Raw genomic sequence first — 12930 nt, forward strand, 5'->3', positions numbered from 1 at the left:
TGAGATCACAGGCTGTCATCTTGGTGCCTTGATCTCCCTCCATCTGGATGGTTTTTTCAGAACTGACTTTAAAAGGAAGTCAGAAGACTTTGCAGAGTTTTAGGGGCCACAGATGCCTGTAATAACTTGTTTTTTTTTTTTTTTTTTTAACCAGAGAGGTCATATCAGAGAGAGGAAGGTAAAGAGTTGAGCGCTTTCTCACACTATTTCACTTTACTTGTTTCCTCCTTTGCAAACTCTGCGTCCCACTTCTAATTCTCCTCTCCCAGAATTTACAGCCTGGCTTCTTTCACATTCTTTCTTTTATTGCCACTCTGCTTCCTGCTTTTGGATGATTGTTGCAACTAATTTTGCAGAATCCCAGGATTCTTGCTCACCCCATCTATTCCTCCCTCCCAACCCGGACCTGGCCTACTTTTTGCACCCCCTTCCAGCATCCACATGAAGCAGATTTACCTCTCCTGCTTTGTATTACAGCTTCCCTTGCCCTGCTGGGCGTATTCACAGGCTGAGAGGTCACTTGCTAAAATACCCAAAGACTCTGGTCACCGGTGATGTATTTAACTCAGGAAAAGGCATCAAGTCAGCCTGCCTTCCCGTATACCCAGCTTCCTCTCTGCTTCCTGCTTTCCCCTCTGCCCTCCTCTGATGGGGAATTGGTTTATAAATAGTTTGACTTGTTGTGGCACAAGCCTGTAGCAGGTGAACTACTCACTGCTTTGTATTGAACTGTCCTGCCTGTATTGAACTGTCCCTGCCAGTTTCTTAATGATTTTGTGAGTAGGTTTCTGGCCACACTTGGAGATTTAAAACTTCTGGCCTCCTCTCTCTGTCCTATAAGCTAAGCCTTAACCCATGGCCCTGGGAACCTGTGGCAGGGATGAGGCAAGTCTACCCTTCCTCCTACCCTTCTGGGTTGTGCTGCCCTAGGTCTTGCTGAAGGGGGAACCCTTCCTTCTAAAGGGGAAAATCTCCTCCTCCATCATGGCCATCAATGAGCTCCTTTTGTAAACCTTTAAAAACCCGTTTGTTTGTTTTTTAAGTTTATTTATTTATTTTGAGAGAGAGAGCACAAGCAAGGGAGGGGTAGAGAGAGAGAGAGGGAGAAAGAGAGAGTCCCAAACAGGCTTTGCACTGTCAGCACAGAGCCCAATGTAGGGCTCGAACTCATAAGCCGTAAGATTGTGACCTGAGCTGAAATCAAGAGTCAGACACTTAACTGACTGAGCTACCAGAAGCCCCTAAAAATTTGTTTTGTTAACTAGCCAAGTTATATTGCTGAGAAACCTTGTTCTCTAAAATCACAGACTGTCAGAAATTGGCTGTTTGAAATCCTTTCAGTAAGAATGGAGTATCCCTCTGCTGCTAGGAGGATCTGAGCAGCAAAAGCTTTTCAACCCCCAGAGCTTCAGACAAACAGTTTTCAGACAAAAATCCTACCTTTATCGTTTATTCGTATTTTCCAAAGGAACAGGACCCTGAGTCCGCTTCTCAGCCCAGGCCTGAAATTGACCTCTTTGCATACAGGCCTGCTTAGCTCAGAGCCTGGCAAGCACTGCTTCACTGAAACTTCACCTAAACAGTCCCCTTACCCCAAATTCTACACTAGCCCTGTCTTTTCTCTTGTGAGACGCCCATGCTTCCTCTGGAATGGGGTCTCCTTTGCTCCAGAAGGATAATAAACTTCACCTCATGGGGCTACGGGGCTACGGTTGAGTGAGACAGGCTTTATCACTCTGTGGGATGGGTTCTCTAGCTCATGGATTCTCAGCAGGGCCAACATTGCCCCCCAGAGAGGCGAAAATTAGTTCCAAGGAAGCAATGGTTTGTGGCTTTCAAAGGGCCATGCACACAGGAGTAGGTATAGAGTGTGTCTGTTGTATTAAAGTTTCACAGGCAGGGAAGAGTAAGGTGCTGAATAGGAAAAAATATCCAAAAAGGCTCCTTGAGAGGACAGAGATACAAAGAAATTTGAGAAACAGTGCTGTAGGTAAATATCGAGTAGCTTTTGGTGTCCATTGTGAGTCAGGTGCCCAATTACTGGCTCTCTTTTGCAGGTAGAACTGTGTTCTTCTGACCGCTGTCTTGGGAGATCCAAGCTGGCTTGACCTCTTCCGGCATCCCCAGAATTTCCACCTCCCCCTTGGGGGCCCCCACATGCTTGCTCTGCCAACCGGTGAGAGGGCACGATGCTTATCACTCACACACGTGCTCCCACGCCCTCTGTCTGCCAGTCTCGTTTCTCTGCTTTAATCCCAGGATACACCTTCCATTCTTCCCTGAACAGCCCTTTCCCTTGGCTTCTGCAAAATCTGGAAAACACTACCGCAGTCCCCTCACCACCACCCAGACAATGGCCCCAGCGTCTGATGACTTTTCACCCTCCCCACCCCTAGCCTTTTGCTTATACAGACTGGGGAGGGGGTAGTGCTGGGTGATGGTTGGAACCAGCAAAGCCCTCTAAGCTGCCTCTTATTCTTCATGATAAACCCTGAGGAAAGGGTCAGGCTCCTATTGTTCTTGGCTTTCTCTAGAATGTGGAGTTTCCAACTCCTTTTTGTCCCCAGTTGGGTCCTTGTTACCAGTTTTGGAGTCGCAGGACTCCCTGTCACCCTTGTTCCCTTTCTGAACCACATAGACTCATATTTATATTAACTTCTTAGCTTCCACCAGGGACTGAGTTCCTTGGGACAGAAGATGAGTCACAGGTCAGAGAGACAGCTCAGGCCTTCATCTCTGCACCGAGATGATGGCTCTCTCCTTCCACCCGAAACCCAATCCCTCACCCACAGCCAGCCCTCATTCTCCAGCGACCTTAACCCCAGCAAGAAAGCAGATGCTAATATTAAAAGTCCTTGCCGTTCTCAGCCCAGCCACCTGCACACGGTTCTCAGCCCAGCCACCTGCACACTGTGGGTGCACAACAAATGTTTTTGAACTAAGGCCAAGTGGGTGCCAACACGTGCCCACATGTCTCTGGTTGCCTTGCTGGGCGAGGAGGCTCTAACCGACTGTTTCTCATGCACCACTCCTCAGGAAGAAAGGCAAACTTACTAAATGGTCACATCTCGCTAAAAATAGCTAAGAGTATGCATCTATCTTTGAAGTCAACTGTGCTGACTAATTTATTTTTTCAAGTGGGTTTCTAATAAAGAATAGGGGAAGAGGACTTAGCAACGCAGAGAGCTGAGCTGCTTTGCATGTAGTTCCAGTTTTCCTCGTGGCCTGTTTACATTTGTCCCGGCCACACTGGCTCACTGGCTCTGGAAGCCAGACTAGGCATCATCCATATGGCATCATACGGATGATACGCAGCTGGAGTCAGGAGAGCAGAGTGGGTGAGGGGCACGGGACTCCGAGTCGGCTAATTCCAGCCTCCAGTCCTGCTTCGGTCACTTACTGGCTGTAGGATCTCAGGTAGAAGGCTTCACCTGCCTGGGCCCATTCCCTCGTGTATAAAGTGAGTTATTCTCACTTGCTCATTTAATAACAGTACCTGCCACAGGGTTATCGAAGAAGATAATGGGTCAGGCCAAGTCCTTCCCCTAAGTGAGCTGGTATTTTTATGCCTCCAACCTGGATCCTCTCCCGACATCTAGGCATCCTATGGTTTAGCCCTTTCCCTCCAGAGTCTGGGTGTTTTATCCTTCCATCCATCAATCCCACCTGATGCAGGTACATCATAAACAACAACAACAACAACAACAACAACAAAAAGAATAAGGAAAGACCATTCTCTTCTGCTTGCTACCAAATTTATTGGTAATTTTTCTACTATGATTTTTCATAAATGTCCCTAAAAGTCTGAATTTACTGAACAATGGGAACCTTCTGTGAGAGCAGGATGCTCCCTGAAGCCTGGCCTGTGTCCCCACTCTCACCCTGCTGGGTAGGAACAGCTCTGAAGGGTGGCTTCTTCCACTGCCTGGCACATCTCTCAGGCCTTCGTCACTGCTGTCGATTCCTCCTCCGTCACCTTAAGGAAAGCCCAGGAGCTGGCCGTGGGGGCTCCCGCTTCTCTGGTGCCCGCCCTCCTCCTGTTTCCCAGGGCTGAATCCCTAGGGGGCAGGGATGGGAAGCGAGGGCAGTTGGGTGAGACCGAGAGAGCCGGGCTTGGGTGAGCACAGCCTGGTGCTCAGTCACGTCAGTCCCCAGCCCCCTGCTCCCCGGTCCTGCCCGACTTGAGCTACGAGAGCCCCCCGCCAGGCCCCTCGGCAGCCCAGCCTGCTCCACAGCCCTCCAGGAGTCTCCCTCCTGTTCTCTACGTTGGACAGCTCCCCCGGCTGCCCCCCTCCTCATTCTTGTCCTTCAGTTGCATGCTGTCCTCCTGCCTCCAAGGGCCCCAGGCCCCCGTCAGCCTCCTCAGCAGCCCCTGAAAGTCAGCCTGAAACCCAGAGGATGAAAAGTAGTAGACAAGCGGGTCGACGCAGGAGTTCAAGGTGCTGAGGAGCAGCACGTAACTTCTCCACGCCGGGCTTTCGCCCTGGATGTAGCCCACGACGTGGGACACGTTGTAGGGCCCAAAGCAGACGAGGAAGTTGAGCAACGTGGCCACCACGAGCCCAACCACCCTCCTCCGCCGCCGGTGGTTGGTGCCTCTGCTGAGCACCCACACCAGGTGGCTGTAGCAGTAGATGGTGATGAGCAGGGGCACCCCAAAAAGGACCACAGCCATCTCCAGCCTGACGGGCAGGAGAATCGCCAGCTGGTCCTTCTGGAACTCCAGGTAGCAGGTGCCGTTGGTGGCCTTCCCGGAGAATTCCATCACGTAGACCACGCTGCAGTGAGCGGCAGCCAGGAGCCAGCAGGCCCCGCTGACCAGGCCGGCCTGTCCCGGCCTCGGCCGGGCCTTGTACCACAGCGGGTAGGCCACGCTGAGGAAGCGTTCGACGCTCACAGCTGCCAGGAAGAGGGAGGTGAGGTAGAGGGTGGTGAAGAAGAGGGATCCGGAGAGGGGGCAGAAGATGAAGGGCAGGGGCCAGCGCATGCCGTTGGCCGCCTCCACCATGCGGAAGGGCAGGAAGAGCAGCAGGAGCAGGTCTGAGAGCGTCAGGTTGAGCAAGAGCACGTCCACAGCCACCGGGCGGCGCCGCAGCTTGCCCACGAAGATCACCAGGGCCGCCAGGTTGAGGGGGAGCCCCACGAGGAAGGTGAAGAGGTACACGGAGAAGTAGAGCCAGTGATTGCCGGGGGAGAAGGACCGGTCCAAGCTGGTGTCCATGGTGATGGCCACTGGAGAAAGAGGAGGACGGAGGTGGCAGTCTGGGTGGGGACCTTGGTGCCCCATGCCGACAGCATCTCGACCGTTGGCAGGGAACACTGTCACCGCCCCGACTCCCTCATTGCCCCCCTGATGCTTTCCTCAGCAGCGTCAGCCTGCCTGTCTTCCTGGTCATACCCTGTCGCCTGTCCCTTCCCCGAGAAAAGCAAGCGCCGAGGCTCCCCCTCCAGACCCCCCAGAGCCCCGTGCTCACCTGCTTATTTGAGAACCCAACTGCTTTTCCCCCAGCACCTCGCCGGCTCCTCTAGAGAAATATAGTTAGCTATTTATCTGGCAGAACTGATAAAGACAGATGACCTCATTCACCATTGGGCAATCGCACAAAAGATGCCTTTTGCTCCATCAGGAGCACCGCGCGAGTATGCAAAATGAGGAGCAAATTCCACCGCGGCGTGCTCTCCGGCTGCCTCGGAGGGGATGCTCTACCCAGCCCCGAGCCGACCTCATCTTCCCCTCCCTGATGCTCCACTTGAATTGCATCTGCTTCTCCGGAATGGCGGTCATCCAACTTGCCTTGTAAGGGCAGGAAGCACGACGCAGTGATGGAGGGCCCGTGCTCCGGAGCCAGAGCCCGGGTGCGATTCCGGCTCCGTCACTAACTCTGGGATTTGGGGCAAGTGACCCAAACTCTCGACCTCTGCTTTCTCGTCTGCAAAGCAGGGATAATCACAGTACCAATTTCGTAGGGTTTTGTTAGATTAAGGCATTGCTACTGCCTGTCGAGTGCTGAGAAGGGAAGCGGGCATGTTATGGTAAGTACTAACAGATGTTAGCTGCCAACATCGCAGCCATGGGTGTGGGCTTGTCTCTGGGGTGATGGGAATAACAACAGCACTAATAATGATAATGATGATTGAGGGGGCACGTAATCCGTGGCAGGCACTCTGCTTCTGAGGGCATCGCCAACCTGCCCTTCGCCTCACAGTGGGGAGGTGACTCCCTGCTACAGCCTGTTAAGCATCACCAGCAGGGTTCAAACCGAAGCTCTGTCCAGCTTCAGAGACTTCTTCTTTATGTATTCATTCAAATATTTATGGAACATAATGAGATACCATTCTGTACCCGCTGGGATGGCCACAAGCAAAAAATTAGATAATACCAAGTGGCGGGGAGGATGTGGAGGAATGAGAGTCCTCATACTTTGCTGGTAAAAATATAAAATTGTAGGGTGCCTTTGGGAAGCGGTTTCTTGAAACAGTTCGCATAAATCTACCAAATAACCCAGCTCCACTAATAGGTATCTACTTGAGCAATGTTCATAATGGCCCCAAAGTAGAGACATCCCCTGGTGGCCCATCAGCTGGCGAACGGATCCACCATGTGGCGTATCCACGCGATGGAATACTCTTCGGCAACAGGAAGGAGCGAAACGCCCAGAATATGGGTGAAGCTCAAAAACATTGTGCCACGGGAAACAAGCCAGACATAAAAGACCATATATCGTATGTTTCCGTTTATATGAATTGTCCAAGATAGGCGACTTTATGGAGACAGAAAGTAGAAAGTAGATTGCCGGTTGCCTGGGGACGTAGGGGGAAGTGGAGTCCGCTGTAAACGAGCAGGAGGGCTCTTACCGGGGTGACGACCGTGTTCTAACCTGGATTCTAGTGACAGGTGCAAGGCTTAGTCAGTGTACTAAAAACCCTTGACGTGTACGCTTGAAATGGGTGGATTTTATGATACGTAAATTTTATCTCAAGTAAGTTGTTAAAAATGGTGAGCAAAACAAGGATGTTGCTGCTGTGGGTCTGGTGGAGGTGAGGTCTAAGGGGATTGAGTGGTAGGAGGGTAGTACGGACTAACAGAGGCAGAGAACCACTGGGGAGGCCCTTCAGGCAAACAGAAAGGCGGGTGCACAGGCTAATCTGCTGGGTGCGGCCTCTAGAAGGCTTAGGGCTGACGGGGTGGGGGTCACCAGGGTGCTGGGGGGCGGATCACGTGGGGCGTCGTGGACCCTCGGGAGGAACTAAATGCCACCGCCAGATGGAGGAGGTGCAATTCTCCGGAACAAGTGGCCCAGCACCAGCTGGAGCTCCGGAGCGGTGGGAGAGAGCGTCCCTGGCTTTATGGGAAGGCGCAGTGAGGCCGCTTGTGCTCAGGAGTTCGGGCTTTTACTGAAATTCTCTGCTGTCACCGCTGTGCAGGGAATAAACTTGTTTCTTGCTTCTGCGGAGCCCCGGGCAAGTTAGGTAACTTCTCTGGTCTGTTTTCATGTAAAACAGATAATGAAATTTTCTTTGGAAGGCTCTTGCGAGCATTCATTCGTTCGGCAAACACTTCCTGAGAACCTGCTACTACGTGCCAAGCTCCCTTCTAAGGTGCTGGGGGCAGATCAGCAAATGAAATCCCTTGCCCTTGTAGACACTGAAGCATAAAAAGAGGTAGCTTGTATACACCAGCGCGTGCACGCCAGGCACGTAGCTACCCGTTCTGTAGCACAGGCTATGCTCACGGCGTGATCGCCTTTAGAGGAACAAGTCTGCTTCCTGCATCTTGCCTCATCAGAGCAGGTGCCCAGATGTTTGTCTCCTCCATGACCACTCTCCTCTCCCTGCTCTCACGGGTTCAGGGTGCCACTGTTTGCCTTTGCAAAGTGGACCACAAGGATGGGCGTTCACACTGATACCTCAAGTTCTTTCATATGTCCCCTGACCCTCGGGGGTCCTGCCTTGAAGGATCGCATCACGCGTCCACCCCTTCCTTGCTGTAGAGCCTCAGGAAAATTCCTTAATCCTGCAAAATGAAGATGATAATAATACTTGGCTCCAGGACCATAGCTAACTTAAGGAGCGCCTTTGTACAAATTAGGAAAAAGCACCCCACTCCAGGCGGTAGCGCCCTCCACCGAGGCGCCCTGCTTGAGGAGTGGGTGATATCTTTGTTCAAATTAGAATAACGTGCTCCTTCCTCTGGATGGAAGTAGTCCCATGCCGGGCACATGGATCGGTGAGCACAGCACAGGCTAGACTTTAGTCAATGTTTGTCCGTCTGCCTGGCACTCTCGTGCAGTGAACAACCTGCCCATCTGTACGGCAGCTGCGTAGCCAAATCAAAGGATTGCGTGAGTATGAAATGGGACAACACTTGTAAAACACTCGCCCTGGTGACTGTCCCATATCAGGGACTCTATTTGTTAGGGACTCTTCGTGGTGTGGCTAGCATTTTCTCTCCCTGCGGAGGCGTCTTTTCCTACCAACTTCCTGTTCACAGTTCCAGTGCTGCCCTCTTGTGAGTGCAAAACGGCATAACAGTGTCAGTATCTTGCCTCCTGCCTCTCCTCTTGTTCAGAAATTAAAATATTCTCTCCTAGGAGATGTTTGGGGAACAGCATCCCCCCGAACGTACCATCAGTGTGGCATTTCCTCTAGACTGGAAGAGAATTTCTGTAGCATTGGCAGGTGGGCGCGAGGAGAAGAGGGACAGGCAGAGGTGGGGAGTCACGCTGATGTACGCGGAGGCAAGCTTACCTTCCTCCTGTGACCTGGCCCCTGGCTTCCGTCTTCCCTCCACTGGGATGCGGTCTTCGGCCAGGCTCAGTTCTTCCCATAAGCGGTTCCAAGGGTGCTTCCAGGCAAGGCCGCCCTGCAGTTCCTTCGGCGCAGTCCCCATCAGGGGCCTGCGAGAGCAGCCGGCCTCCCCTGCTCCATGCCCCTTCTCTCCAGCGGCGGCTGCTGCTTCTGGGATGTCCCTCCTTTCGTTCTCGCCACACTTGTCGCCCGGCCGGCACCCCCTCCCAGGTAGCCAGTCACCAACGGGTTGAGCACCACACTCCAGGCACCCGTGATGAGCCCCAGTTTCCGCCAGCGGCCGCCCGTGTCGGGGTGCAGGAAGGCAGCCACGTTGGAGGCGTTGTAAGGCCCTAAGCAGAGCAGCAGTGTGAGCAGAGCCCCGCCGGCCACCCAGGCCGCCCTCAGCTTCCGTCTGTGGCTCAGGCCTGACCGGGCCAGTGCCCGGAGGCAGCCCACGTAACAGAAGGCTGTGATGGTCAGGGGGAGGAAGAAGAGCAGGAGAGAAAGGCTGAGGCGAGCAGGGCCCGCTGAGGCCGGGTCCCAGGCCTCCAGGCAGACCGGAGAGCCGTTCACTGGCGTGTTGACGCCCAGAGAGCTGTTGGTATTGTCCGTCCAGCCTCCTGGAGCCTCCAACCCAAAGACCAGCCCCAGGTGACAGAGGACAAGGGCCCATATGGCCACACACACACCCCAGGAATAACGCGGCCTCCGGGCAGCTTGGTACCCCAAGGGGAAGGCAGCCCCCAGGTAGCGGCCGACACTCAAGGCAGCCAGGAAGCCCCCGCCAGCATAGAGCGGAGCGAAGTGGGCCAGGGCAAAGGCAGGACAGAGCGAGGCCGGCAGAGGCCAGGCGCCCAAGGCCAGGGCCTCCACCGCCTTCAGGGGCAGAGAGGCTGCCAGCAGGAGGTCAGAGCAGCCTAGGTGGAGGGCATAGACGAGGCTGGGGGTGAGGCGGAGCCGGGCATGGGACACGGCGCCCCCAATGGCCAGGGCGTTGAGTGGGAAGCCCAGTGCAAAGGCGGCCACGTAGAGGGCGAAGGAGAGCTGCGGGGGCAGGTCCATGGGGCCAGGGCTGGCCTCCACGCTCCCGACCTCCACTCGCTCCCCAGCCTCGGCTAGGCCCGTGGAGGGGTGGGGGGATCGGGGGCTTCTGGGATCACAGACTGCTAGGGTATTAGAAGCCGTCCTGTGAGATAGCAACTGTCTCAATGAGGGAGGCCCACGGAGAGAAGCGGCTCCGGTTAGCAGGTGAGCCCGAGTGAGGAGCGAGGACCGCTAGCCCTCAGTCCTCTGCTTTCTTCCCACCGTATCCTCTCTTAAAACACCATGGAAGCGTGCAGGTCCCATCGGAGGGAGAGCCTCCTGATTTCTGAGACTGGGGAGAGAAAAGGTAGAAAATTAGAGCCGGGTCCCACTGTGTGTGTGTTTTTCCTAGGACTAAGTCTCCTGAGTCCACCCTTCTCCCCTAATTCCCTGGGAAGAGAAGCAGCTGCCCCCCCCACACCCCCAGGACCATGGAGAGCCTGCCCCGCAGACAGTGGAGTCGGGGGGGGGGGGTTGTCAGGATTTGGGTAAGGTGAAGGCTGTGGTAAAGGGCAGGCGAGGTGGGGCGCCAGGGCAGAGCCAGGGCAAGTCGGGTCCCATCAGTGCCACAGAGAATGACCTTGACCAACCTCAGGGAGCATCCTAAGCAGGTAAACTGGGGGGTCTGGGGAAAAACCGCTGTGGGGAGAGGAGCCAGAGAAAGAGGGACTCACCTCTTGGTGCTGCCAGATGTCTCTGAGGCTCAGGAGTCCCCCTCGATGGCCTGAGGGAGGGTGTCCAGGATGGGCAGTGAGCCGGAAGGGAGAGGAGGGCGGGGTGGCAGGGCCATTAGCCTGAGGCACCAGCAGCCTGGCTGAGCAGCTAATGGGGCATCTCAGGCAGGAGCTGAGGCCAAGAGGTGAGGGTCCAAACAGCTGATGCAGACACAGGAAGGGGACAGCAATGAGGGCTTTTTCTAGGCAGCGTGAGGAGTGTGTAGCTAGTCCCTTAAAGGAGCAGGGTTGTTGGGGTACGACCAGACCACGGCTTGTTCAGACCCGCTGTGGGCGCTGGCTTCTCTCCTCCTGGGTGAGGCCGTGGGCAGGCCCCAGCCTTTTGGGCTCACTCGTAGATAAAAACTTTGGTGGTCCACACCGTGTCTGGGGACTGATATGTGGGAAAATGAAGTAATCATTTCAAGGTGTTTCCTCTGCCCTCCCTGGACCCACACAGGCGGTGAGCACATTTTGGGAGGAGAGGGCTTCTCTGTTTTCCCTCTCCTCTCCCTTCTGGCTTGATGACGGTAGTTTCTGACCCTTCCTTCTGGCATTGGCAGGAGCGGGGAGGAGGACAGGCAAGGGACGAGCCTCATTTGGTGGCGCTGAAGTGCTGGGCTGCGGTCCCCACACTGCCTGTCTCTGGGGCACTGGGAGGGACCCTGGGAGGCACTCACTAAGGCCTGGATGGCGTGAGCCTCCCCCTGGCAATCGCCTCCAAAGAAATGATCGAATTCCCTTTCCGGACTTCAGTCACTAACGCCTCCCGTCCACGTCCTACATATGTGGTCCAGCACCTCCCTGGGGGTGTAGAAGAATTTGCCACCTGTTGTTTGTTATTTTGTCTTTGGGAAGCTGACAGAACCAAGGAAAAATCAGAAGGAGGGCCATTTCCTCTCCCGTGACAAGCCTTTGGAGAGGAGGAAAGCAGGGCGTGAAGGGAGACGTGGGATTATCAAGAGCTCTACTTCGGCCCTGCCCACCTGGCGGTTCAGGTCTCTGCCCGCATCGCCTCTGAGGAGGGCATTCCCCGGACCCTCTCCACATGGGCCTCTCCCCTGCTCCGGGCTCTCTGCCTTCATCTTGTGTCAATTCTAGCACTCAAGACCCTGCGACATCAGATTCGCTAGCCCCTCTGCTGGCACGTCGGTCAGTGAGGGTGAAGATGTCTGTCTGCCTCGTCCACTGCTTGTCGAGTACATAGTAGGGGCTCGGTAACTGAACGGGTGACCAGTTGTCTGGGCCCTGGGAGGACAGCGAGGCCCAGGGCTGGGTGGAGGGCCGCCTGGATCCTGGAGTCCCGGCTTTCGAGCTTCCTGGTCACCTGCCATGCACACCTCAGCACCGCCTGGTGACAGCCACGTCTCTCAGTCAGCTGGCCACGAAATAGGTTTCCGTCAGCCGCCGGACTCGGAAGGAATGAGGAGACACCCGCTGGTTGCCAGGGAGCCTGTACAGGCCTCCTTAGGTTCAGGGCCACCTTTAGTCCTTTCAGGGGACCCTGCCTTAAACCTTTTGGGCACCCTAGATTAGAGATCCCCAAGATTGGGGTGATGTCGTATCTTTTTTGTCCCCCAATAACTGGTCTGTGTTGGATGCATTGACAGGTGCTCAGTAAATATTTGCTGAATAGATGGTTGAATGGTTGAATGATACTGGACCTCATGCTTGATACAGAAACCCTCTCACTTAAATAGCTCTTGCAGTCTCTCCTTCCTCCAGAAATGCTAACGGGGCTCACGAGAAATCACACTGGGGACAAAGTGAGTTGATGGGGGAAGTCAATGCCTCATTGTGCCGCAACTTCAAGGATGACCAGAACGTGGTCTTTCTCAGGGGCACCTGGGTGGCTCGGTTAAGCATCTGACTCTTGATTTCCCCTCAGGTCATGATCTCAAGGTCGTGAGATTGATCCTGCTTGGGATTCTCTCTCTCTCTCTCTCTCTCTCTCTGCCCCTCCCCCCCATTCACACTTTCTCTCTCGCTCGCTCTCTTTCAAAATAAATAAACATTAAAAAAAAAAAAAAGAACATCTCCTCAGAGAACATTCTGGTATTGAGCGGATGGGAAGGCAGGGCAGGGAAGGAAGGTGGAACTTTTGGAGCACCCACCACAGGCCAGGAGTTTGCATCTTCTTGCTGACTGATTAGACACCCGGTTCTGCTTCTAAAAGAACAGGCAGAGAAAGGTCGGAACTGAGAAGCGGAGGGGAAGCTGGAAGGACCTAACTGGAAAAGTCAGAATTCGTGAACATAATAGGGAACTGGCGGCAGTGACGATAGGTGAAAGAAACGTCGTGAGGTTTCTCAAGGTGACTGGCCTTCGAGAAGTTCTTGGGCAA

The 12930-nt window shown here is 54.4% G+C and overlaps 2 protein-coding genes across 2 annotated transcripts; both read right to left on the bottom strand.

Annotated features, from left to right (window-relative positions):
- Positions 1-3749: 3749 nt before the first annotated feature.
- FFAR3 (free fatty acid receptor 3) lies at positions 3750-8867 on the bottom strand. The gene is given in 3 exon segments (XM_042919151.1): positions 3750-4289; positions 4292-5232; positions 8749-8867. Coding segments are annotated over 2 exon segments (1080 nt in total). The 5' UTR covers positions 5222-5232; positions 8749-8867; the 3' UTR covers positions 3750-4139.
- On the bottom strand, positions 6808-9861 carry FFAR1 (free fatty acid receptor 1). Its single transcript, XM_042919125.1, has 2 exons — positions 8749-9861; positions 6808-7484 (listed from the first exon to the last, which is right to left on the bottom strand). The coding sequence occupies exon 1, from the start codon at positions 9850-9852 to the stop codon at positions 8890-8892; it is 963 nt and encodes a 320-aa protein (XP_042775059.1). The 5' UTR covers positions 9853-9861; the 3' UTR covers positions 6808-7484; positions 8749-8889.
- Positions 9862-12930: the final 3069 nt, after the last annotated feature.

The sequence above is a fragment of the Panthera leo genome, chromosome E2 (assembly GCF_018350215.1).
Source record: "Panthera leo isolate Ple1 chromosome E2, P.leo_Ple1_pat1.1, whole genome shotgun sequence".
Lineage (NCBI taxonomy): Eukaryota > Metazoa > Chordata > Mammalia > Carnivora > Felidae > Panthera > Panthera leo.

Excerpts from the sequence above, each read along its gene's own strand:
- FFAR1 (XM_042919125.1), bottom strand. The coding sequence starts at position 9,852 with ATGGACCTGCCCCCGCAGCTCTCCTTCGCCCTCTACGTGGCCGCCTTT.